General features: G+C 41.3%; 2 protein-coding genes across 3 annotated transcripts; one reads left to right on the plus strand and one right to left on the minus strand.

Moving 5' to 3' along the window:
- Window positions 1-16: 16 nt before the first annotated feature.
- On the minus strand, window positions 17-21,756 carry LOC117298464 (BRCA2-interacting transcriptional repressor EMSY-like). 2 transcript variants are annotated; one of them, XM_033781740.1, is made up of 23 exons: window positions 21,628-21,756; window positions 19,652-19,833; window positions 19,408-19,482; window positions 18,853-19,028; window positions 18,423-18,533; window positions 17,304-17,734; window positions 16,349-16,778; window positions 14,872-15,054; window positions 14,525-14,677; window positions 13,924-14,013; window positions 13,708-13,776; window positions 12,260-12,384; window positions 7,888-8,109; window positions 7,428-7,512; window positions 6,802-6,924; window positions 6,032-6,301; window positions 4,762-5,306; window positions 4,123-4,306; window positions 3,134-3,293; window positions 2,090-2,172; window positions 1,463-1,542; window positions 763-927; window positions 17-483 (listed from the first exon to the last, which is right to left on the minus strand). In XM_033781740.1, the coding sequence occupies exons 2-23, from the start codon at window positions 19,810-19,812 to the stop codon at window positions 397-399; spliced, it is 4,008 nt and encodes a 1,335-aa protein (XP_033637631.1). In that variant the 5' UTR covers window positions 19,813-19,833; window positions 21,628-21,756; the 3' UTR covers window positions 17-396. The 2 variants fall into 2 exon arrangements, with proteins under 2 accessions (XP_033637631.1, XP_033637632.1); XM_033781741.1 differs by lacking the exon at window positions 13,708-13,776 and having other exon boundaries at window positions 13,855-14,013.
- A 93-nt stretch (window positions 21,757-21,849) lies between these two features.
- On the plus strand, window positions 21,850-26,688 carry LOC117298365 (thiosulfate sulfurtransferase/rhodanese-like domain-containing protein 3). The gene is made up of 5 exons (XM_033781589.1): window positions 21,850-22,089; window positions 23,534-23,658; window positions 24,461-24,643; window positions 25,551-25,713; window positions 26,434-26,688. The coding sequence occupies exons 1-5, from the start codon at window positions 22,007-22,009 to the stop codon at window positions 26,495-26,497; spliced, it is 618 nt and encodes a 205-aa protein (XP_033637480.1). The 5' UTR covers window positions 21,850-22,006; the 3' UTR covers window positions 26,498-26,688.
- Window positions 26,689-27,831: the final 1,143 nt, after the last annotated feature.

Here is a 27,831-nt window from a genome sequence, read left to right on the forward strand (position 1 = left end):
ATTTTACGTAGCAAGTGTCACGACCGGGATTCGAACGTACGCTCTGCTGATCAAACACTAGAGCTTGAATCAGGTGCTCTTAACCGCTCGGCCGTGACACATTTTAACTGAAAAGTTTGTCGTAGTCGTAGGGTATGTAGGTGTCTTTAATAATTACATCAAAAACCCTGACGTAAATAAACAGCTTTACAATTATTTACGCACTACATTTACGACCCTTGCCACACTGCCCACGGGTTACCTCAATCCTCCACTCCTATACCTTTTCACACCAAAATGTTTCAGATATTTTTCTCTGGATGTACCGTCCCCAATCGTCACAATCCTTCATCTTTTCACGATTTTAAACTCACGAAGGACTTGCATAAAAATGTCTCTTTTTATCCTATCCCAAACTTATTTTGACAATGGGAGATATCTTATTGCGGGAGTTCTGCCCTTGTCGCAAAGAAGATCCTCGGGTTTGGTCTTTTTCGGTGACGGCTACAAAAGAAGAAGAGAGAAGAAAAAACAGGTGTCAGATTTAACAGGTAAACCAAATGCCCTGTCTATCACGGGAAAGCTTCATTAAAAAGAGGCTAGAATAAAACATCCTTTTCAATTGACAACTCACACCTGTTATGTCCATGTAATTCCTTTTTCAAACAGTGGACTTAAATGGATAATGCACAAACCGGTAGGCTGCTGACAAACCAAGGCAGAGTAACTGATTATCCATTAAGTTTAATCAACCAAAAAGTAATTCATAGTAAACTTTCTTACCCTTTCTCTTCGTTCTGTAAGTTTGGCATACTCTGTCGCATAAAACTGAAAGACTTCCTCGCAGTCTTTGCGAATCTCGTGTCCTACAGGATTGTACTGGATGCAGTTGTTATGAACCAACATCATGTCGACATGGAAACCCGAAAAATCATCATACTGGCCACTCTGAAAGCAAAGTGTGTTTTTGTGATTTAAAACAAATGATGAAAAGAAGAAAAAACCTGAAACATGGCAATAAACAAACTGGCACTACTTCAATTTATCCGAACAGATTAGAACAATAATTTTTACCATTGTGGCCTCAATGGTCAGAAACACCCACAGAGAATAACCGTTTCTAAAATTAATATAAAAATAAAAAAATTTATATTCTAAATATTTCCTACAATATTCATAGTTTGTAACAAATAATTACCGTATATTTCCATTCAAGAAGTTCATTACCATCGTGCAAAATACACACTGCTCTAAACATTATGACAGAACCCAAGCCAAGGCAAAAGCCAACTCCCACGTTCAGAAAAGGTCCTTTGAGTCGGACAAGGGATAAGCAAGGTGTCTGCTCAATATTGAAGGGAGGTCTAATATTGTTAAAGTTTTACTAAGTGCACTTATCCACAAAAAGGTGCTCTGTTATAAAGTAAGAGAGAAAAAAAGAAAAAAAACGTGAAGAAAATTCAGTTTAAGACTTTTTAATTACCTCCAGTTTCCTCTTGACTGTACCAAAATCCATGGGAGTCTTTATAACTCGATTATAACCAGGCGCTTCAGCAGCTGCAACTATAAGACATCAGAAGAAGAAGAATAACTAGCCATACGGTACAGGTTTTAACACCTGTTCAAACATTGAGTTAGTATTTCATGCAGTGTAAAGATAACTCAGTAATTTTGTGTGCGAAGAAGTCTTTCAGATGTAGTTATTTTCGTACTTTTCGTAGATATAACAGACTTTCTAGAGTCCGCAGGAATACATTTTCTAGTAAGAATAATAAACATTATATCTCTTATGAGAGTAATTATGGGTAAAATTGTTCTATAGAAATTTGGCTAATCTGCAAACATAAATTTGATCTCAGGTTATGGGTTTTTTGGTGTCATTTTAATTATTTCTAGTTTGACACCTGACACAGTTTGACACACGTCATCATGACATCCTGATTTAGTTGCATCTTCATCATGTTAAGGCTCAGTTACATCTTAGCTTCAAGGCTCGTTTCCGTTTCATTTTCTGTTAAATTTATTTGACAAAATGTTCAATAAAATCGCAAAAAATCAGTAATGAAAATCATTTTGATATCCAAAACTTGCAACGGAGTGAATTCTTTACCTGGTCTTGTAAACCATGAGGCAGCATTCAAGTCCCCCTTGGATCGATTGGCACCTCGGAATCGCATCACACGCTGAAGCAAACTAACAAATCAATCAAGAACTAAAAATCAATTAAGAATTGGTAGTTGATCAAGAACTGATAATCAATCAAGAATTGGTAGATGACCAAGAACTATTAATCAATCAAGAATTGGAAGATGATCAAGAACTGATAATCAATCAAGAATTGGTAGATAATCAAGAACTGATAATCAATCAAGAACTAACAATAAATCATGAAGTGTTTTTCAATAATTAATAATCAATCAAAGGTAATCAATCACCGATGATCAATCAAGAACTAATAATCAACCAATAAAAAATTAATAATTAACCAAGACTAAATAAACATATTTAAGAATTCTATGGTATCATCATCTAACAGTAAACCAATAATCAGTTAAAATTGGAAAATTAAACAATTTGAAGTATTAAGTAGTAAATCAAGTTGCAACCTAAAAAATAATCATACAAATATTTCAGTTAACAACAATCTTTCAAATTATTTGTGCGGACGAAGTTCAATCAAATAATTCCTCCGTTAATAATCAATCAAACAAATCAATCACACATTTCAGCAAACAATCGACAATTTCAGTGGATAGTACTACAATCAAACATTTTAATGAGTAATAGTCAAACATTCTAGAGGGAAAAAATTGATCAAGCATTTCAATGAAAAAAAAACAATCAAACAGTGGACAAGGATCAATAAAATGTGTCAATAATCAAACATTTCAATGGACACTAATAAATCAAATACTTCATTGAAGAAATAATCAAAGAAAAGTGTCCGTGGACATCAATCAATCACACATTTTAGGTGTCAATAGTCAATCACACATTTCTTTTGTCATTAAGCAATTTTGCATTTTGATGGTCAATAATCAATTATCATGTCAATGGACAATAATAATCAATAACAATCAATCATTTCAGAGGACAATCATCAACCAAACATTTTTCAAACATCTTCGAAATAATTTTTAGTCCAACGCCTTACTTGAAAGCAGCTCTTGCCCAACTGGACATGCTGGTGGGTCCGGGCTCATCGTCTATCGGAGCTGGTGCCTTCCGCTTACGACTACTAATCCTGACGTTAAGAGAGTCACTGGTACCCCGCTCCTCTGATCCTGAACCAGTAGTGACCGTGTAACCACCATCTAAAATAATAATAATAATAATAGTGGCTTCTTTATAATGCATAAAATAATCTGTGAAAAATTGGGCTTAATTGGTCATCGAAGTTCGGGAAAATAATGAAACAGAAAACACCCTTGTTACACAGAATTCTCTTCAATCCGCTGCATCTAAATCATTTTCCTTAGCCGCTCCAGGACTGTGGAACCATCTTCCCATCACAATACGCACCTCAATTTCACTGCCTATTTTCAAGAAAGCACTTAAAAAACATCTTTTTCCTTAGTGTCTGTTTATTGCTTTATTGTTCATTTGTTGTATTATCTGCATTGCTATTGTTCGTTTAAAGCGCTATTGTCTAAATGAAATGGCGCTTTATAAAAAAAACCATTGTATTGTATTGTATTGTACTGTGCTTTGAGATGCTTGAGAACAGTTTCAAATCAAATATTTAGTGAGAAATTACCTCTTTCTCAAAAACTGCATTACTTAAGAGGGAGTTGTTTCTCACAATGTTGAATAATATCAACAGCTCTCTGTTGCTCGTTACCATACAAAAATATACTTGAGTTATTACCAAATGTGTCAAACCGTCGATTTCACCAAACTCTTCCTAACTTAGGATTAATCTTAGGAGTTATGACGAGTGAAGTTTCGTATCCAAAGGCATAGGACGCATTGAACCCATCCTAAGTTAGGACGGGTGACTCATCCTAACTTGAGATAGGATTAATCCTAGCGTGTTGTGAAATCGGCTGCAGTACCTTTACGCAGAAAGTATAGCTGAACAATTTTCTGCTTGGCAGAATTTAGCAAAATACCAGTTACAAATGTCTTATTTCTGATCCCCACCTTGTATTTTGACGGGGCTGGTATCTGGACTTGTTAATAGTTGTTTCTCCTCATCGTCCTCTTCATCTTGGAGTCTCTGACTAGTAAAGTCTTCAAGCTTCATCTGGGAGATATCGACGGACCCGGATTCCATCACCACGCTAGCAGCCGCCTTCTGACCAGAGGATGAGATCGGTTCAAAGGTCTGTCAATCATAAAAAAGAGATGTGGCGCCATAAAAAAAAACGCTTCAAAGAAATTAAGCAAAGCTTTCAAGCAAAATGTTTATCCAACAGAGTTATGACGTCATCATATACGCCTCAAATAAATTTTCACAAAGCTGTTAAGAAAAAGAAAAACAATCCATCGGGCAACATTTTGTATGTCTACTTACTGCCAAATTCTGCACTTACGAACACCATTCTCCCCTTATTATACTGTGCTAGAGCCAAATTCCGCGCTAGCTGTGTAAGCAAAGAATGCCTAGTAACATCAGCTGAACGAAAATGGAGAGCTATAATGAAGGAAGTTTAAGTGTAGACTTGGGAGGAAAACCTTAGAGCATTAATCCAGGGAAAATCCCTGCAGTCAAGAATGAACTGAAAACCCAATCCACCTAGTGCGCCCGGCACCTCGACCACCCGAGTCAATTGTACTCACTGTCTGACTTCTCCAAGACGGTCCTCCAAGTTGGGGTATGGCAACCTCAGCAACTGCTTTCTCCGACAAACGAATACCTTCTCGCTTCTCACTTGACAATTCCAAAACTTTTCCAGCTGTAACCTGAGCGGAATCTGCAGCCTGCTGAGGGCCAGTGGCTTCAGATGGCTTCTGACTGTCACTTGGAGTCTTCCCCCTACCACTACGGCCGCCGACCGCTCCATCTTCTAGACCCTCACTCTCAAGGAACTGTTCGAACTGATCAACAAACGACGATACATCCTCCGACGACAGATTGACCCTTTCAGTCACAACACCTTGTTCCTCCACTGTCATGTCCTTCCCTCCGTCCCCCGATCGTTCTTGTTGGACCTTTTTATGGATGGTGACATCAGAGAGACCTGCTGGACTGACGGTTCTGTCGCCAGGTTGTGGGCTGCGGGACTCGATTCGCTTCGCTAAAAGAGCTTTATTTTGTTCCTGAAGAGCCTTCTCAACTTCCATAGTGGCTGTTTGGAGAAAGGACGTAGATGGGGCAGACTTTCCTAAAAAAAATAAATTGAAAACAATATTTTATAAATGTGATCAGATAGTAAAATAATATAATTCTTCCAAACAACAGGCTCCGTGCTGTCAGCATTATCCCGGAAGTCAGATATCTTCCAACCTTTCCATATTGAAGGCAAAGTGCACCTTTGGTTTTGGAACTGTTCAATTGTTTAAATCATATATAAATGCAGATGTATACTAAAGCTGCTTTTTAACTTTTGTTTGCCAATTAACTTTAAGAGTGATTACTCAACGTAAACTTTCCTTTAACATTTCTTTACTTCAGAAGGAACATGGGCAGGTTTCAAATGCCTTAGCTAAAAGGTTTTTTTTCCCCTCACGTTTTTAGCTTTTGTTTCTAGATTAAGCGCATTGAGTAATGTGGGATTCACAATGTGCTTTATAAATGCCGTTTATTATTATTATTCTCATCATTGTTGGCTTCATCATGTCTGTCTTTGTTCTAATTGTCTGTCCGTTCGTTCTTGTCCCCGTTTATTGTCTGTCCCCAGGCATCCCTACATAAGCCTCCGCTTCAAGATGATGCCTCCATACCCTATTTAAATATTTTTCTCTGCCTCATTAAATAGCTTCGCTTATTGGTTATTCCTTTAAAAAAAAAAAACTTTAAGTTCTATTTTCATGAAGTATGGAAATAAATATAAGTTTGAATGAATGAATTTATAATTAAGCATTAATCAAATCTGTTTCCATTCGATACCTGATTTAACTGAAGTTAAAGCTCTCTTGAGTTTTCTCTGCATGTTGGACAGTAACTGCGACGCCCCTTCCATCTGCATTCCTCCTCCGGCAGTGGAGAGTTCATATTGAGACACTCTGGGCATAACAGGTGAAGTCTGTGAGATTCTTGAAGGAGCGGGATTTGAGGATTGAGACGGAGAGGGAGACGGGGAGTAGGAGATTCTGGTGATGGATGGGGATGAGGCGGAGGATGCCATTTGGGTAAGATCAATCGTCTGACGGCTTACATCTGTTGGTTAGAAAAACAAGTCAACAAATAGGAATATAGTCTTTAAGGGAAAATATACCTTTGGTTTTTGGAACCGTTTGATCGCTTTAGTTCTATTTAAAAATAGATAAATACAATACAACTGCCTGCTTCTTGAAGTGCCATCACCAAGGAGCTCTGGAATCACAGTTTGGTCTTGAAGTCTTGTGCTCTTTCACGGACCTGCAAACTTTTTTTATCAAAAGGTGGTCATGTTTTTGAGGTATCATCGAAAATCCAGAGCGGTTACGTCCACGCAAGAAGAATAATCCATTATTGGTATACACAATCTGAGAAAAATATCCGACAGTTACCCCTCTCAAATTGAGACAACTGCTACATCAGTGGTTTTCTAACTGTTGTTCATTTGAATGGACACGCAAACAAATGTGTACCCATGATTCTGGCTGTGCGCATATCCAAACAGACACCTAGCCGTAGCCAATAGCTGCAGCCAAACAATAGCCTGGTCTTTGTCTTACCTGGGTGTGATCTAAACTCTAGTAACGCTTTAATGGCTGAGGAGGCAGAGTCAGGTGGCGCTCCATCGTAATCGATCCATTCACTATTGGGATGGAGCCCTCGCTTGACGCTTCCAGCAAACTCTAAAAACACAACAATAGACAAGACAGTTTATTGAAAATGGCAATTGCCAGAACCTTTATCCTCTGGCAGGTTAACAGGTTAACCTCCGCTCAAGTCTGAATATTAAGTTTACAAACTATTAAAATCAAGTAAAAAGTCACAAGCACTACTACTTATAAAAATACTAGATCAAGGCGCTGTGAACATTTGAGTTAGAATTGCTACACAGTTCTGTTTTGAGCAATTTCTTGAATGTAGCAGCGGAGGTAGAAGAGCAGATAATGTGGGGAAGATCGGTTCAAAGGCGGGGAACAATATAACCAAAAGAGCCTTGGCCAATAGATTTGGAGCAGGGAGTAGCATTCAAGGTGAGTGGGTTCATGAAATGATCGTAGTCTACTGTCCCGGTGATAGAATGATATGAGCCTAGAAAGACAAGATGGAGCCTGGGAGTTGATGGATTGCCAGATGATCAGGAAAGTAAATCAATAAATATAAAACTTCAAACGCCAATTTGTTTTACCTTCTTTGCTAGGTACCTCATCCAACGAGCCTGGAGGTTTACTGCTCTGCAAGGCGTTTGGAGATATTGATGCCACTTGCCGTCTCTATACCAAACAAACGAGAAAGAGAATGACCGTTATCGATGGACATCAAATGACCTTTGCATTCGATGAACCCAAATTCAGCTTCATTAGTCGACTAGTGTTTGAGAAAAAAAAAGTGAAAATAACAGAGGGGAGACTCAAATAAAGTTCCGGGAGTCACAACAAAAAATAATGACTTTTTTTTACTCATTTCGTAACAAACTACAGCAGCTCAGCAAGCATTATTTTAAAGGAAAGCTTTCTACCATCATTATCTATTAATCGTGTAAGTTTAATGTAAGTCTGTGGACGTTTGTGTTTTTGTGTTGTACAAAAAGTACCCAAACCCTTTAAAAACACTAACTTTTCCATTTTTTTTTCAACAAGGATTCCTACCTGATTGGGCTGATTGCCGCTCGTCCTTATTGTTATCGGGCTTCTCATTCGCTTTGGTGATTTCACCGTCGTTGTCATGGTAATATTACCATCGGTACTCTGTAATGTTGGAAAGCGAATACTCGAGGCCGACAAATTAGAGGCAGTTGTTGTTGAAGTTACGCCAGTTACCATGGCGATCCTGGGTCGCTGCAAGAGTGAGCTGGTCATGATATTGTGCACCTGCCAAAAAAAAATTTATGTTGAAAAAAATGTTTAACGATTATAAACCAAACTCAAAGGAATGGTATACGTTTGATAATCACTCTTAAAATTTATGGCAAAAAAAACTTAATAGTACTGCAGCTTTCGATAGAACCATTTCACTTTAAAGGGTCTATGAAACTTTTGTAGGAAATAAAACACAATGTCCACAGATTTACACTAAACTTACACAGTTTGAAGATAATGATAGTGGAAAGGTTCCCTGAAAATATTACAAGCTGAGGTGCTGTAGCTTTTGGGGAAATGAGTAAAACAATGTAATGAAAATTATTTTCGTCTCATGAGACGAAAAATTATTTTAATCATTTACAAACATATTTTCATGACATTGTTTTACTCATTTCTCAAAAAACTACAGCACCTCAGTAAGTAAGATTTGAAGGGAAGCTTTCCAATATCATTATCTTCAAACCCTGTAAGTTTAATGTAAATCTATGGACATTTTGAAAAAGTACCCAAATCCTTTAAAGTAAAGTGCTATGGAAAGAATGAGCACTTTTTATTCCCCAAAGTTTGAATCTGAGAAGCACTACTGTCAGATCCGTGAACGCCGCTCAAGCTTGCTGGGCACTGTGTCCGCCCCACGGAGCTTGCCGCTTGCCCAACCATCCTCTGGGAGCCTACACAAGGCAAACACTACTGTCAGATCCGTGAACGCCGCTCAAGCTTGCTGGGCACTGTGTCCGCCCCACGGAGCTTGCCGCTTGCCCAACCATCCTCTGGGAGCCTACACAAGGCAAACACTACTGTCAGATCCGTGAACGCCGCTCAAGCTTGCTGGGCACTGTGTTCGCCCCACGGAGCTTGCCGCTTGCCCAACCATCCTCTGGGAGCCTACACAAGGCAAACACTACTGTCAGATCCGTGAACGCCGCTCAAGCTTGCTGGGCACTGTGTCCGCCCCACGGAGCTTGCCGCTTGCCCAACCATCCTCTGGGAGCCTACACAAGGCAAACACTACTGTCAGATCCGTGAACGCCGCTCAAGCTTGCTGGGCACTGTGTCCGCCCCACGGAGCTTGCCGCTTGCCCAACCATCCTCTGGGAGCCTACACAAGGCAAACACTACTGTCAGATCCGTGAACGCCGCTCAAGCTTGCTGGGCACTGTGTCCGCCCCACGGAGCTTGCCGCTTGCCCAACCATCCTCTGGGAGCCTACACAAGGCAAACACTACTGTCAGATCCGTGAACGCCGCTCAAGCTTGCTGGGCACTGTGTCCGCCCCACGGAGCTTGCCGCTTGCCCAACCATCCTCTGGGAGCCTACACAAGGCAAACACTACTGTCAGATCCGTGAACGCCGCTCAAGCTTGCTGGGCACTGTGTCCGCCCCACGGAGCTTGCCGCTTGCCCAACCATCCTCTGGGAGCCTACACAAGGCAAACACTACTGTCAGATCCGTGAACGCCGCTCAAGCTTGCTGGGCACTGTGTCCGCCCCACGGAGCTTGCCGCTTGCCCAACCATCCTCTGGGAGCCTACACAAGGCAAAGCCTCTCGTGTGAGAAGATGTCTCTCCTTCCTAGACTCCCTGAAACGTGACACCGGCTTGGCCGAGATGTCTCTCCCTGAAACGTGACACCGGCTTGGCCGAGATGTCTCTCCCTGAAACGTGACACCGGCTTGGCCGAGATGTCTCTCCCTGAAACGTGACACCGGCTTGGCCGAGATGTCTCTCCCTGAAACGTGACACCGGCTTGGCCGAGATGTCTCTCCCTGAAACGTGACACCGGCTTGGCCGAGATGTCTCTCCCTGAAACGTGACACCGGCTTGGCCGAGATGTCTTTCCCTGAAACGTGTCACCGGCTTGGCCGAGATGTCTCTCCCTGAAACGTGACACCGGCTTGGCCGAGATGTCTTTCCCTGAAACGTGACACCGGCTTGGCCGAGATGTCTCTCCCTGAAACGTGACACCGGCTTGGCCGAGATGTCTCTCCCTGAAACGTGACACCGGCTTGGCCGAGATGTCTCTCCCTGAAACGTGACACCGGCTTGGCCGAGATGTCTTTCCCTGAAACGTGACACCGGCTTGGCCGAGATGTCTCTCCCTGAAACGTGACACCGGCTTGGCCGAGATGTCTCTCCCTGAAACGTGACACCGGCTTGGCCGAGATGTCTCTCCCTGAAACGTGACACCGGCTTGGCCGAGATGTCTCTCCCTGAAACGTGACACCGGCTTGGCCGAGATGTCTCTCCCTGAAACGTGACACCGGCTTGGCCGAGATGTCTCTCCCTGAAACGTGACACCGGCTTGGCCGAGATGTCTCTCCCTGAAACGTGACACCGGCTTGGCCGAGATGTCTCTCCCTGAAACGTGACACCGGCTTGGCCGAGATGTCTCTCCCTGAAACGTGACACCGGCTTGGCCGAGATGTCTCTCCCTGAAACGTGACACCGGCTTGGCCGAGATGTCTCTCCCTGAAACGTGACACCGGCTTGGCCGAGATGTCTCTCCCTGAAACGTGACACCGGCTTGGCCGAGATGTCTCTCCCTGAAACGTGACACCGGCTTGGCCGAGATGTCTCTCCCTGAAACGTGACACCGGCTTGGCCGAGATGTCTCTCCCTGAAACGTGACACCGGCTTGGCCGAGATGTCTCTCCCTGAAACGTGACACCGGCTTGGCCGAGATGTCTCTCCCTGAAACGTGACACCGGCTTGGCCGAGATGTCTCTCCCTGAAACGTGACACCGGCTTGGCCGAGATGTCTCTCCCTGAAACGTGACACCGGCTTGGCCGAGATGTCTCTCCCTGAAACGTGACACCGGCTTGGCCGAGATGTCTCTCCCTGAAACGTGACACCGGCTTGGCCGAGATGTCTCTCCCTGAAACGTGACACCGGCTTGGCCGAGATGTCTCTCCCTGAAACGTGACACCGGCTTGGCCGAGATGTCTCTCCCTGAAACGTGACACCGGCTTGGCCGAGATGTCTCTCCCTGAAACGTGACACCAGCTTGGCCGAGATGTCTCTCCCTAAACGTGACACCGGCTTGGCCGAGATGTCTCTCCCTGAAACGTGACACCGGCTTGGCCGAGATGTCTCTCCCTGAAACGTGACACCGGCTTGGCCGAGATGTCTCTCCCTGAAACGTGACACCGGCTTGGCCGAGATGTCTCTCCCTGAAACGTGACACCGGCTTGGCCGAGATGTCTCTCCCTGAAACGTGACACCGGCTTGGCCGAGATGTCTCTCCCTGAAACGTGACACCGGCTTGGCCGAGATGTCTCTCCCTGAAACGTGACACCGGCTTGGCCGAGATGTCTCTCCCTGAAACGTGACACCGGCTTGGCCGAGATGTCTCTCCCTGAAACGTGACACCGGCTTGGCCGAGATGTCTCTCCCTGAAACGTGACACCGGCTTGGCCGAGATGTCTCTCCCTGAAACGTGACACCGGCTTGGCCGAGATGTCTCTCCCTGAAACGTGACACCGGCTTGGCCGAGATGTCTCTCCCTGAAACGTGACACCGGCTTGGCCGAGATGTCTCTCCCTGAAACGTGACACCGGCTTGGCCGAGATGTCTCTCCCTGAAACGTGACACCGGCTTGGCCGAGATGTCTCTCCCTGAAACGTGACACCGGCTTGGCCGAGATGTCTCTCCCTGAAACGTGACACCAGCTTGGCCGAGATGTCTCTCCCTAAAACGTGACACCGGCTTGGCCGAGATGTCTCTCCCTGAAACGTGACACCGGCTTGGCCGAGATGTCTCTCCCTGAAACGTGACACCGGCTTGGCCGAGATGTCTCTCCCTGAAACGTGACACCGGCTTGGCCAGCCCTGAAGAACTACGCTCCTGCATGCTGGACCGGAACATCTGGAGAGAAACCACTGGGCAGGCTCGAGCTTCCACATGGCGCTCGACTTGATGATGACTGTCAGATACAGTTCTCAGATTGTGTTTTCCAATTGAAGATTATTCTTCAATCAACAACATGACTGCTCCTGATTTTCAGTTATATTCCAAAAAGGCCTTTTGCGATGAAATTTTCACAGGTTAGTTTTATTGTATATCTACATTTGTACAGGACTAAAAAATCTGACAGTTCCACAAATCAAAGGTAAATGTTCCCCTTAAACAGCGATGACCCTGAATAGTTGTCAGTACTTACTGGTGAGTTTTTAGCTGACTCTGTGAGTTGAGCTGGAGATGGTTGAGGGTGTGCTTTGTGCATCATCACAACGCTTGTCTTACCAGTCATCTTCTGTGTACCACTCGTCAACGATTGGCCAACATCTGAACAAAACAAACAAAAACTAACATTATTATATTTTTCCAGACTTTTTATTTTAACGAATTAGACCATAAATGGATTTTTTCAGTGTTGTACTCGTTCTCACAGGGCTCGAATTTTACACTGCATTTCTGAGGCCAGTGATTTTAGCTACGGGCCAATAAAATTATGACTGGACCAAGACCGACTGTCTCAGGTTTTTCAATTTAATACTAATACCTTTCTGCGTAATGATTCTATATTAACAAAAAAATTATGTTACAATTTTGGTTGAGTCTGGTATAATATATTTCAATTTAAAAACAGTATCAAAGTACACTTGCATACAATAAGAATAGAAAACTTCTCAGAACCAACACTACTCAAAACAGATGTACACATGGCACTACTGAAAACCTCACATAACTATACTCCGACCATGCAAAGGTTTCTAATCCTACTTACTTGTAATTGTGGCAGCTTTGAAGCTCTGGACAGTCTTTGGTTTGTTGGTTCCAGCAATGCTGACGATGCCTCCAGGCTTAGGCCTGGGCTATAACAAGCCTAACCTAACTATACTCACACCATGCAAAGTTTCAAATCCTACTTACTTGTAATTGTGGCAGCTTTGAAGCTCTGGACAGTCTTTGGTTTGTTGGTTCCAGCAATGCTGATGATACCTCCAGGCTTAGGCCTGGGCTATCACAAGCCTAACCTAACTATACTCACACCATGCAAAGGTTTCTAATCCTACTTACTTGTAATTGTGGCAGCTTTGAAGCTCTGGACAGTCTTTGGTTTGTTGGTTCCAGCAATGCTGACGATGCCTCCAGGCTTAGGCCTGGGCTATCACAAGCCTAACCTAACTATACTCACACCATGCAAAGGTTTCTAATCCTACTTACTTGTAATTGTGGCAGCTTTGAAGCTCTGGACAGTCTTTGGTTTGTTGGTTCCAGCAATGCTGACGATGCCTCCAGGCTTAGGCCTGGGCTATCACAAGCCTAACCTAACTATACTCACACCATGCAAAGGTTTCTAATCCTACTTACTTGTAATTGTGGCAGCTTTGAAGCTCTGGACAGTCTTTGGTTTGTTGGTTCCAGCAATGCTGACGATGCCTCCAGGCTTAGGCCTGGGCTATCACAAGCCTAACCTAACTATACTCACACCATGCAAAGGTTTCTAATCCTACTTACTTGTAATTGTGGCAGCTTTGAAGCTCTGGACAGTCTTTGGTTTGTTGGTTCCAGCAATGCTGACGATGCCTCCAGGCTTAGGCCTGGGCTATCACAAGCCTAACCTAACTATACTCACACCATGCAAAGGTTTCTAATCCTACTTACTTGTAGTTGTGGCAGCTTTGAAGCTCTGGACAGTCTTTGGTTTGTTGGTTCCAGCAATGCTGATGATACCTCCAGGCTTAGGTCTAGGCTATCACAAGCCTAACCTAACTATACTCCGACCATGCAAAGGTTTCTAATCCTACTTACTTGTAGTTGTGGCAGCTTTGAAGCTCTGGACAGTCTTTGGTTTGTTGGTTCCAGCAATGCTGATGATACCTCCAGGCTTAGGCCTAGATACGGGAGACATCGATGACATGTGATGAGAGATAACTCCGGCTGAACTTGTTCCAATCACTACTTTATTACCTACATTGTTAAAATGTTAACAATACAAGAAAATCAAAATTCACAGCACTGCTTATTGGTAAGATTATTTTTTTTAATTACTATGGCAAAAAATGTTGCTTAAGCTTAAGCATTTTTTAGAGGCGACCAGCTTGTGCGTATCCACCATGGATTTGCATTGTTGCGTCATTCATTTTCATAAAGTAAGCAGCGGAAGGTTAGGATGCCTTTTCGTGTACTTACGGTAAGCAGCAGAATGGCAATCTCACAGTAAGCACAAAATCCACTGTTAAGCAACTCTGCATTTCTGTTCGCAGAGCTGTCCAAAACTGGTCAACAGGAGCCTAATCCAAAACCATTAGTCTCTCCTCAATTGGCTTTAAGATATTCTTGACTCAAGAAAAGTATATCTGAAAATCAGTGCTTGCCCAGAAAAAGCGGAAAACTGGTGATCAAAAGCGCATAATTCTTCAATAAGTAGAGCCATGAATTTGGGCCCAGGTGGTGGGATGTCCATTTTGTTTGGTCTCACCTGCTATTGTAGTCACAGGCATGGAGGTCATCATAGCAGGGGATGGCATCGACGTCTTGGAGGTCGTTTCTATGGTAACAGTAGGTTGACCCATTGACCTCTGGTGTTTACTAGTAGCAGTGACACTGACAGACTGACTGAAACTTTTCACACCTTGTAACAAGAAAAGATGTAAACTATGCTTATATACATATTCATGACCAGAACAGTAAATACATATTCAGTCTATGCTGAAGTCTATGCTGGTCTCTAATTGGCCAAACATTGGCGTTATTATTTTATGCATATTTCATGACCCGAAAAGTGCCACTGCCTTTAAATACAAATGTGTTTGAAAAAAAGTTTACCTGTCTCTGATTTGATTTGTTGCTTCCTATTGCTTGCGTTCATACCGGGCCCCATTTGGGTCGTCACATCGGGGTGCTGTGCCATCTGCTTCATCAGTTTCTGTTTGCCGACAGCTCTCACCCGAGGCTTCCCGGCCATGTTTGTAGATACGTAGGATGCCATCTGTGAGCTTATCAATGATGCTGGGTGTAAAGAATTTGAAATACAAAGTAATTAGAGTACAATTAGGTGAGGTTTGCGGTAGCACCATTTGTAAATCTCTTTTGATTAGTGTTAGTTCTAAAAAGAACTGGTGGTTGATAAATCAACGTTTCTATCAGTAGGTCATTTTGAGTTGAAAACTGACAAGAAGGCAGGGGTCGATTTCACAAAGAGTTAGGACTCGTCTTATCTCGAGTTAGGACGAGTAACTCGTCTTAACTTAGGATTAATCTTAAGGTCCGCATGCTACAGTGCAGGGTTGGGACTCGACCTAAGTCCTAAGATTAGTCTTAAGTTAGGAAGAGTTTTGTGAAATCGGTGGCAGTAAGCCTGGGCGATATCACGATATTATCGAATATCGCGATATTAATTTGGAAACGATTTCGATATCGGATGGATTTGGTTTTAATCGAAATATCGATATATCGCGATATATCACGATAAACGCGATAATCGCGATATATCGCAATATCGATTAAATATCGCGATGTATTTGCTAGCTGAGACATCTTGCTCCCCATAAGTTTGGAGTAAAACCAGAAGAATAGGTCATTAGAACACCTCTCTTAAGCTATGACTGTCTCTTCTACAACTTTCACTTGGAGTTTGAAGACTGATGATGTCAAATTTCATTAATCGCGATTATATCGAATATCACGATATATTGTCGGCGATATATCGTGAATAAAATAAATCGATATCGCCCAAGCTTAGACGGCAGGGCTTGTAGCACAAAACATTAACTTGACCAGAAATGTTAGTACAAGCCCAGATATTAGAAACAAAAAAAGGTTTGAAAGTTTTTCCAACGAGTTGAGCAATCGTCTGAAACAATCCATACAGGTAGTGTGTGGTGGCAAGTGCACTGAACTAGGTATGTACTGTGTCGCATTCACCACGCAGATTCCAAACTGCTGAATGTATCCGTCAATCAAACTACACTGGATAATTTGAATAGTCAGACAGTGGTAGGGTTGACTGTGTACTGTGTAGATGCACTCACCAAAAGCAAAGTTTATCTATCATTCAAAATCACATCATTCATCGGTCACACAGTAGGAGGGTTATATTTTGTATATGCAAGTTTGCCCCAAACAAGGCTAAAAGCCACTCTAGGTAAGGAGCTGCAAGAAGAAAATGATTAAACGTGAAAATAACTCAGCAGAGCTGGAGGTAGGAATTGATATTCCTCTTCAAACAGTCTTGAATGTAGGATGGGGGAGGGGAACATCCACCAGGCAGGGAGTTCCAAAGAGGTGCAGTACTGGTACTTACTGGTAGTCCTTGCCGTGATGACAGTGCTTTTGATGGACGGTACCGCTCCAATGTTCCCTGATGCTTTCCTCCCCGTACTGATGACTGGGATTGTCCCTGGCATGACCTCGGGGCTACTAGGAAATTGACGACTGCTGGAAATCTGGCACGTTTTCCTCTCCATCTGCTGTTGGGATAACTGGGCGTGCTGTCTGACGTTTGACCTGCTGGCGGCGGACTGTTGTCGCCCTCGTTGCGTTACGATCGGTTGTTGTGCGCCTCCGGGTTTCATGTCGGGCTGTCGAGACAGGGACTGACCGGACATACTGGTCAGTATGACAGACTGCTTGGTGCCTGATTTGATGATGGGCGACTTGGATGAGGGTACACTGTGTGACCGTTGAAGGATGGACGGGGTGAAGGATGTCGAGCTGCTGGACACCAAGATTACCTGAAATCGAATTACCTTTTCGTTATAGACCGAGCACGTATTGATGTTCAACCATCCTGAACAAAGTTGGTCCTACCCATGTTAAGTTTTAAGTGTCCACTTTTGATTCTTCAATACTTTAGTTTAACCATTTAGAGACAGTTCATCAAACATACGTCCAGACATTGCTCCGTTGTACTCCGTTAAAATTAATATGAAACAGAAATACGTGTATGGCTTTTTTCTTTAGACTTGTAGTTTTTATGTTAACATGGGGAAATTTAAAATTGTCAACTCGTTCCAGTACCTTTTCATTGACCGTCCGCTTTGTGCGGAAGTAGATCAAATTTTGCAGACGTTTGCGACTTCTGCAAGCATTTTGGTACAAGCCATTTTTATTTTCAAAAGTTTTGCACCAATAAGAAATGATTTCATAGAAAAAGTATAGTCTTTATTTGATTTTACTTTTATGCTTTCTATTTTTAGATTCTCAAAACTTATTTACCGTTAAAAATGGAGGAATCACATTTCAGCCTTACTACTTACTTTCTGAGCTGCATTACTACTCGCTGATTGCCCACTAGTGGCCTTGGTGTATGTATATTTAACCGGTGACTGTGCACTACTCATTCCCGTCTTAGCGACACTACTCATCGATGATGACAGCGAAGGTTTGCCAGCAGGCGCCATACTCAACCCAATGAGCGACTTGTTATTCGCTAAATTCATACCGACGTGTTGTTTGCTTGGATTGAATCCAAGGTGTTGTTGCTTGGTGGCCGGTAAGCTCAGTGATCGACTGGTCGTGATGATGTGTCCACTCGATGATTTGGGACTCGGTGGGGCGAGTAGACTCACTGGGGCCGAGGTTTGTTGGCTGTGGGGCGAAGGCAGTGGCTCCTTTGATGGTGGTCCGCTAGACGAGTCATAGCGAGATCTCTTCACTGGAGGAGTATCGATTTCGATATCTGGGCCACCTACACGAATTCAGAAGCCAAAAAAATAAAAGCAAGTTTGCCCCAAACAAGGCTAAATGCCACTCTTAGTATGGAGCTACAAGAAAAGAAAAAATATTAAATGTGAAAAGAACTCAGGGGAGTTGAAGGTAGGAATTGATGTTCCTCTTTAAACAGTCTAGATTGTAGGATGGAGGGAAACATGCACCAGACAAGGATTCCAAAGAGATGCAGTACAAGGACAAAAATGGCACACCGGGTTGTTTCTTGTGGATGCAGCTTTTTACCCTTATGATGAGCATTGCAATGTAGAGGAAGGGCTCACCCTAGCCCTGTGTCTATGAAATACTTCTTTGGGCTCGCAAAAACACACTTCTCAACTTGCCTCTTGGGATACTTACACTAGCCTGGTGTCCAGGAAAAACTGTGACGGGCTCGAAAAGCCACTTCGTAACTTGCCTCATGGTTTGGATAATTTTCACCCAAAAACATTTGAGCCAGAGGCCGTGTCCGAAACGACGACTTTAGCTACAGCTCGATCAGAGTTCTGGCCATAGCTGTAGCTGAATGTGCAGTTTTAGGTATGGCCTGAGAAATGATTTATGCATGAATTGTTTCTCAGAGCTAAAATTTATGACTATTTTATGGCCCTTACTTTAGGAAGGCTGAAATAATGGAGGAGGTGGTAAGGGTTTAAAATCCTGCGTACCTTTTACTGGAATGGAGATGCCGCAGGGTAAAACTACAACATTGGGCGAAGGGCTCGGAGGCTGATGCTGAGGTTTCATTCCAACACTGCTATTCTCATTTCCAATCGGTACTTTAACCAAAAATACCACAAATAGTTATTTTAACAGCACTGCACTCCTGGAATTACACAGAGTCCTATGCTATTAATCCCCTATTGTTTTACTCATTTCCCAAAAAACTACAGCACCTCAGCACGTAGTATTTTCAGGGAAGCTTTCTACTATCATTATCTTCAAACTGTGTAAGTTTAGTGTTAATCTGTGGACATTGTGTTTTTTGTCCTACAAAAGTTACATAGACCCTTTAAGGCAAAGCTCTAACGACGAAAAACAAATCATCACAGTAGTAGTTTTTCACAATTAAACAAAAGTTAGGAAAAATTGTCTTACTTTCTTTTCTAGCCGTTTCCGAGGGCAAAGGAAGTGTGAGATTATGGCTGAATGCTGCATTGGCTGCCTGGTTAGCCGTTAATGAGAACACAGTCTGTGGTACAAGCCTCGGCATCAGGGGTATCAGACGACGTCCTTCAATGGCCCACTCTGCAGAGTTATTTGGTCCGCTCAATCTGGGTCGGATCAAGCAGTCATGTTTCAATCAAAACAAAATTCTTAGGTTTAGGCGATTAACATATTGGTCTGATAAACCCAAAAAAATGCACTACAACATGGTCCAATTTCTTGGCTTTGCTTACAGCCAAATTCTGTGCTGATGATCACCATTCTCCCCTTACTGGGCAAGCGCCAAATGTAAGCGAAGAATGCCTAATAACGTAGAGCACGCATGGGTACAACAAAAACTTCCCTGCTCACTGGTAAAATAAGCACGAAGGTAAGCGTTGCTTCTTTGTTTAATAAGGTAAGCAGAGCAAAGAAATTTGGCCCAGAAGACCGTACACCAAAAGTGTAAGAATTTAATGGCCTGGGTTTACATCCAGTTTGTCATACCTCTCCGCAACTGTGGATAGTTTTTCATCGTTGACGGCTCTTCGGACCTCAGCACGATGACGTTCTGTAGAAATACTACAGGAGATAAAGTATGAACGTCAGTCACGGCAGATGGTTATATTTTGTTGCGTCAGTACAAACACAAAAAGCAAAAGGTTTAATCCCGAGTCGACCAAAACTTGGGAGGTAGCATATTAAAAAAGAATGGACCATTACCCTTAATATTTACTTCCCAATTTATTACCTGAGTGTCGTTGATAGTTCGTTGAGAATATTTTTCTTGTCTTTGGTCAAATCACCCTGGGCACGGAACGCGCTGACAATCCCAGCGTATGCCTCAAGTTCAGTTCGTCTTAATAATCTCTTGCACTCGTCTTTACTCATGTCCAGTAGCTTCGGCCACATTTTGAATGATGATGGGATGATCTTTTATAAAAAACAAAGAAATTACAAACTATTTCCTCAAGACAATACTGTTAAAGGAACACGTTGCCTTGGATTGGAAGAGTTGGTCTGTAAAAAGCGTTTGATATAAAATGTATGGTTAGATAGATGTTGTAAAAATAGAATACAATGATCTACAAAAATATGTCTCGCAGTTTTGTGGTTTTCCTTTTACCTCGGCGACTAACACGGTCGGCCATTTATGTGAGTCAAATTTGTGACTCCCATAAATGGCTGACCGTGTTAGTTCGCAAAGTAAAAGGAAAACCATGCAATTTCGAGGCAAATTTGAGTGGATCAGTTTATTCTACTTTTGAATTATCTATCTAACCATATGCATTTCATAAAAAACGGTTTCAAACGCTTTGTATCGACCAACTCGTCCGATCCCAGGCAAAGTGTTCCTTTAAGTTTTCAACCTTAGTCAAGGCGGAGCAGTTAGGTCATGAGAATGAAAATAATAGATTTGCGTCCACCGCCCGCATGCTCTGAAAGCTACCGCCCAAAAATTTCATTATTTTCACAAAATTTCATTATATTCACAAAAAAGACTGCATCACAAATTTTCAAGTTCAAACCATCGAACAAGGGTAAAAGGTTATATTTACGCATTTTAGTAGCTAGTAGTGCTATACAAGGCAGATATTCCGCCGCGATCTCGATTGCGATCGCGATTGTTTTATTTGCAGTAAAACATGCATCTGCTGTCGTTCATCTGCCGAGCGCAATCAACAAATTTGCGCAAAAATGTTCTGTGCAATTATAAATTTGCGCTATGCAGAATAGGCAAATTTGTGTATCGAGCTCCAGTTTGCACAATTTGAAATTTGCGCATCTTCGTGTGCAAAATAATGAATAATGAAAAATGAAAAAAAGCCTCACGTCATTTCAACAATGCTCGGACGCAAATCTAAAAGTTTCACTCTCATGGCCTTAGTTAGAGCTTCAAACTCAAGCTCAAGAACTGGTCGTGACCCATGTGTCCTTTGAAAGCCAAACACTTCGAAATTCATATTTCTTCATCCTTCAGATGGGATGTACTTAAGCCGTAAGTCCCAACTCCCGAGTGAGGTTTTGAAAACTATCATATTGACAATGACTATCACCATTGACAAGACATGTAGGATTGTACTGTAGACCCTAATTGATAATTTGTAAATGTGCATGCACTCAACATCAAAGCAAAGGGAAGAAGAACTTAGATTTAGGAGAAGAAGTGGAGTAATCTTACTTTTTATTGAGGGTGGGGGGGGGGGGGTGAGCGGAGATGGGGGGGGAGTAAGCAAGCAGAGGCAAAAACTAATAAAACCAAAGATAAAGCTTGGCTTGGGAGGGTGCCTATCGTATTTTGGACCTATTTTTAACATATCATTAATCAAACAAACCATTTCGAGAGTTTTTCAATATTGATTAGGAAAAACAAAGGAAGAGTTGGCATGAGAATGAGATAATGGTTGGCGGTTTTTTCTTGGTTGAAAATGAAAACGTAACGCTGGTGAAATGGTCACTACTCCAATCTACAATCTACATGCACTACACATACTTCTAGAAACTATAAGGCTCCCCTGTGAGCTCACAGGGGAGCCTTATTATAGTTTCTAGTAGAAGTACAAGTACATTACATACACTGTATAATTATAGTACAGTCACATACGGACTCAGCAGAGTAGTCGAGTGTAAATTTTGTTTTTTTATCAAACAAATAGCAACTTAAGACTCTTTCCTTAACGTTAACCGTTTAAAAGCTACTCTGTAACTACAAGCCCATTTTCTTACCCTGTTTTCTTGAAGAAATCTTGCTGTTTTCAGCAGCTACACGACAGTAGATGAGCGCGCCATTATATCGTCTACCAAGCAGAATCATCAAAAACATGCAGTCAGTCAGTATCTTTGGTATTCTTCATCGGTAAAGTAAAATACCGCCCTCTACGACCAGTGTAGGATCCTCGTCCTCTAATAGAAAAGTACAGTATTTCTCAACCCCGCGTTCAAGTTGCACTTGAAAAAAAAGTTGCAGCGCAATAACAAGTACACAAAACTGAGGAGAAGTTTGAGAGCTAAAAATAAACAGGGGAGAGGCAAAAGGTCAACATTATTTTGTTTTGGTTTTGGGCCTCCCTGAGAAGTAGAATCGAGATAATTTTCATACTAAATTATGGCAACCGTTGTCAACCGAATTTTAACTGCAGCAACAGTGTTGAACTGTCGGGCTGGATTGACATTTGGCCGACGTTTAGCGTAAGTATTGCGAACAAAACATAAAGTAAATAAGTAAATCACAACCCAGCAAAAGCAAAAGTCAGGTAGTTTTATTAACTTAGATTAGAAACAAAATCCTATTTAATTGCAATAATTGGTGTGTTAACTTTATTAAGCAGCCTAGCCTGCACAAATAAAAAGACTGAAGCACCATCAACCACCCAAGAAGCTTAGGATTGTTAAATATTTTATTGTATTATGACATGAGTAATTGAGGCAATTATAAATATAAATTGATGTGTATTTTGGGGTATAATAATTTGTCCTTGGTTGTTACAACAATACAGGTGTGAATCCCGGTGAGTTCATTCATTGCATTATTTGATTGATCGCTGACTTTTCTTCCATTCCTTCCAGCGTAGATAACAGGTAGACACATGGTAGTTGCGATAGCGCAACCCTCCTCCCGAGCAGCCGTCGGTAGGAGTGTTACGGTGTATTGATGGAGACCATGAAGACTGGATGAGAGAAGAGACAGGATGGAGAGGAGAAATCACAATTTTTAAAAAAAATTTTTCACAAAATATTTTAGGATTTAGCCAAATATCCATCGTCCAGACCGGTCCCCTATGACAACTATTTATTTTACACTTTTTATATTTACTCAATCGATTGACTACATCCTCAGTCAGGTGTGAGAAATTTTGTTTAACAAATTTTAAGTCAACTATACTGATTATTTTTTAGTTTACGCAACTCATACACCGATGTTACTCAGTACTTTCCCGAGTCCTGTGAAAAAAATCACAGGCATATATTACACAAGTGGGATTCGAACCCACAACATTTGCATCTCTTCAATCAGTGTGGTACCCTCTGCTAAAATATAGGATCTGAACTGCATCTAGCTACCCGGTGGTCTGGTTGGTAAGACGTCTGCTCTAGAATTTGAAAGGTTGTGGGTTCGAATCACACCCGAGAAATGCCTACTGATTTTTTTCACAGAGCTCAGGAAAGTATGGAGTAGACAGTGCTAACGCATGGGTAAAACCCCAAAATTATTACTATTATTTATCCCAGAAGCAAATTTAACTTCTATTAAAGACAGTGGACACTATTGGTAATTGTCAAAGACCAGTCTTCTCACTTGGTGTATCTCAACATATGCATAAAAGAACAAACCTGTGAAAATTTGAGCTTGATCGGTCGTTGGAGTTGTGAGATAACTATGAATTAAAAAAACATCCTTGTCACACGAAGTGCTTTCAGATGCTTGATTTCGAGACCTAAATCAAATTCGTGGAAAAGTATTTCTTTCTCGAAAACTACGTCACTTTAGAGGGAGCTGTTTCTCACAATGTTTTATACTATCAACCTCTCCCCATTACTCGTAATCAAGAAAGGTTTAATGCTAATATTATTTGGAGTAATTACCAATAGTGTCCACTGCCTTTAAATACATTTTTTTTACCTCCATGTGCAGATGTACTCCATCTTCCTTGAGCAGTGAGTCAAGTCACAGACTTCCTTCTCATCAAGTGAGATCTTTCCACCGGTTGATCTTCAAGAATCCTCTCCAACAACAGTCTCAATCAACATGTGTGAAATGTATGTATGTATATATTGAAAACAAAATGAGGAAGAAACCTCCTAACTTATTCTGGTAAGCATATTTTGTTGTGCTTATTAGCTACTTTTTCTGCTTAGCAGTTCTATGCTTAGCAGTTCTATGAAATTGGGCCATTGTGGGCTACTTTTCAAAAAGCTTAAGCACATGGCCTGATTAAGTCACAGTATGTTGGAAGTTTGGATAAGACTGGGTGTAGCTAAAATGATCATGGAACTGAAGTAAAGCACTTTCAGTTGAACTAGAAAGTATCTGTACTACCTTTTTGTAATGCTTTTTTTTTGGGGGGGGGTATCTGTTCATATTTGTTGTGTTGTCATTTAGCCTTTGAGAAAGACTCTGCTAGGGTCGAAATGTTAGGCCATTAAAGCCATTGGACCCTTTCGGTTCAGAAAAAAAAAAAAATGTTCACAGATTTACAAATAACTTACAGGGTTTACAGAAGGCAATGGTGAAAGACTTCTCTTGAAATATAATCCCATGAAATGCTTTACTTTTTGAGAAAACAGCAAAACAATATAAATTCTCGTTAACGTGAATTACGGATTTATTTTAAACACATGTCATGACACGGCGAAAAGCGCGGAAACAAGGGTGGGATTTTCCGTTGTTTTCACCCGACTCCGATGACGGATTGAGCCTAAATTTTCACAGGTTTGTTATTTGATATAGAAGTTGTGGTACACAAAGTGTGGGCCTTGGACAACACTGTTTACCGAAAGGGTCCAATGGCTTTAACTACTTTTTGCAAAAAAAAATTTTAATTCACATTTTTTTTGACAGCTCAAGTCCAGTTTTGCCGAGCCTGGAGCAGCGACTCTTCAGTCCTTGAGGAGGATGACGTCAATGTATTTTACGAGGGTTTGGTGAAGCGAATTGAAAGTCGCGACGTTCAGCTGATTGATGTGAGGGAAGCAGCAGAGTTGGCTGAATTTGGGCAGATTACCGGCTCAACGCATATCCCTTGTAAGTCAATCCTTAGTCTTGGTTCCAAGACCTTCGCATGTATTATTTCCCACCCTCGCTATCATGGGCAGCGCGCCGTATCGCATGGTGTTATAAGAGGACAGCAAAACAAAGACACACAAAGCAGAAATGCGATTTGGGACTTCATAATGTTCTTTATAAGCAGCACCTCTTAAAATAAAGGTTGACTGTAATCAGGGCTCAGAACTAACACTGGACTGCAGGTCATAGGCCAGTTTTTTTGTTTGTTTTATATCGGGCCAGGAAACTCATAATTGGACAAAGTCTGACGATCTTGTGTTTTTGTTCAAATGTTGACTTTCAGTCTTTACTAAAAGTCGTTCAATTCTATTGAGTATTAAAGAACACAACACATGGGTATGATACCCATATTATAAATGAGGTAAATCTTCTCTTACATGTCATAGTGCTTGTTCAAGTTAAGACAATTAGAAAATGGTAGGCGGTGTAGGTATTTGTTTCGACTTCAATTTGGGTTGTATACCAAATTCTGGTCAAGGTAATATTTTGAGCAAAAAGCCCTGCAGTCTTGTTGATTTTCCACACAAATTTGAGCCCTTCTGTAAATGGCCATACGATGGATCATTTCTTCTAAGTTAGCTAGACAAAACGTTGAGACCAATTCAAGAACTGACTCCGCGGTAGTGCAGTTAATTACGATCCTATAATCTAAAGTAGTAGTCCCGGCCAATTTTCTAAACCTTCCGCCCAGGTAGTAGTTAAAAAGCAGGACAGAACTTTTCAGAACTGAGAAGTCTCCCGAACATCCGATAAATTTACTCCACAGTAGTAGAATAAATAAAGACAGTTCTCGTTCTCTAAGAACAAACTCTACCTTGCAAATCAAATATATATTCTTCTAAGTTGTTTGTCTGTTCCCTTCCAGTGGGTGAATTGGCAGACTCCTTGAGATTACCTGAAGAAAAGTTTGAGATGAAATACAAGAGCCCTCGGCCCAAGGAGGCGGATGACAACATCGTGTTTCATTGCAGAAGTGGAGTACGCAGCTTGAATGCAGTCAACCTTGCCAAAGAGCTAGGATTTACCAAGTAATTGAATGTTTCTTTGACTTTACTTTAAAAGATTTAGTGCACTCAAGTTCTGGTTGCTGAGTCATCAGGGTGTGTTTTTGAATCCCTGTCACGACCCTTGTGTCATTGAGCAAGACACTTGACTCTAATCGTGTCTAATCACCCAGGGGTAAATGGGTACCTGTGAGGGCAGAGATGGTTCTTGTGATTTAGCCGAGTAGCACATATGTTGCACAAGGCTGTATATTATTAATAGAACGGATTGGTAAGGATCAACAACAATGTTTTATTTCAGTCTGAAAGCTGCCTGATAATGAAGTTCATAACAGAACTGCTTTTTCTTTTCTGTAAAATATTTCCCTCTGAAATAAACTCATATACAAGAAAACTGTTGGCATAGTTATCCGAAAACCTTTAAGATGCAACAGCTTATTTCGGTTTTGACAACCAAAGTTAAGGACAGTGTGTTTAAATACTCAACATTGTGTTAAGGTTTTTAACTGTTCTCTACTGACTCGCACAAGGATTATGCCCAAATTGTAACAGGTTTATTTCATGTTTTGGTTGATTACACAAAACATGACCACTGTCTATGACTATTTGGTCAGCTCTACCAATCCTGTAAAACACCTTCAAAAGAAGTATGCATGTTTCAAGTACCTGTAGATAGTTTTGTGTTTTTATTCAAATCGATGCATGTGAAAATAATCATTATGTCATTGTTTTTTTGTTTTCCAGGGCAAGGCACTTTCCTGGCGGCTGGCTGCAATGGGCTGAGAAGAATAATTTGCCGTCAGCTTAAACCATTTTTCAAAGGGATACTTCATTCGGATACAGTAGGGTCGCCAATAAACTCCCCATAAGGTTTCCAAATGTGCAATGTGTTCCAAAAGACTTATCAACATAATCAATGAAGCTTCACCTTAAAGGCAGTATTGGTAATTACTCAAAATAATTTTTAGCATAAAAAATTACTTGGTAACGAGTAATGGAGAGCTGTTGATAGTACATGTATAGTACATGTACATGTACATGTATATAACATTGTTAGAAACGGCTCCCTCTGAAGTAGTTTTTGAGAAAGAATTAATTTTCCACGAACTTGATTTTGAGACCTCAGAGTTAGATTTTGAGGTCTCGAAATCAAGCATCTGAAAGCACACAACTTGGTGTGACAAGGGTGTTTTTTTAATTCATTCATATCTCTCAACTTAGACGACCAATTGAGCTCAAACTATCACAGGTTTGTTATTGTATGCATGTGTTAAGATACACCATATGGGAAGGCTGGTCTTTGACAATTACCAATAGCGTCCAGTGTCTTAAACAGCTCTGTGTTGCTGACACTATGTGGACATTCCTTTATTGAAAAAAATACATTAGGACCTACATGTACAAGGTGTACTCTGCAACACTGTGTAGATAAGGATAAGTCCACATAGTGTTACAAGTCTTTGACTTTTATCAAGTAATAAACCACAAGGGAAACTCACTGGGTAAATTTTAAAATATTTTGGGCAGAACAAAGACGAGTGTACTAGATGTGGACTTGAAATGTCAATCTCATATTTAGCCCTTTTTTTTGTCATTATCTTTTTTTAATTTTGCCTGACATTTTGACGCATACATGAAGTGGTGTTGCTGCACTAAAAGGGCAGTTCTTTGTTTCTTGGATCGCAATAGTGTAAGTGAGTTTATACACTTTAATCGATCTAAAAATGTAATTGAACTTTTAAAATTGAAGATGAGTATAAAGCAAAATTGTACAAACACTTTTGCATAGAAAAATAATGTAGACTAAAATTATTTTGACTAAAACATGCTGATTGCTCATACTGAGTAGCAAATGGTGATTTCTAAGTAGCAACAAAATTGATAAATTTGTGTAGCATTTTGCTATGCTGTAAAAGAGTAATTGTTCACTGCAATTAATTTTATTTAAGCTTGACTTAAAAAAAAATATTTTAATTATTTTTTTAATTAAGAGATGTCTTGAAAAAGTAATCAAATTGCTATCACAAACTTTTGTTCATGTAAACCATACCAGTTTATTTCAAAAAAACATTCCCGTAGACAGAGAACTCCTCTTAACATTTATACATCAATTTTTATTATAATTTGAACACCTTTGAAACC

This window comes from Asterias rubens, chromosome 13 (genome assembly GCF_902459465.1).
Source record: "Asterias rubens chromosome 13, eAstRub1.3, whole genome shotgun sequence".
NCBI lineage: Eukaryota > Metazoa > Echinodermata > Asteroidea > Forcipulatida > Asteriidae > Asterias > Asterias rubens.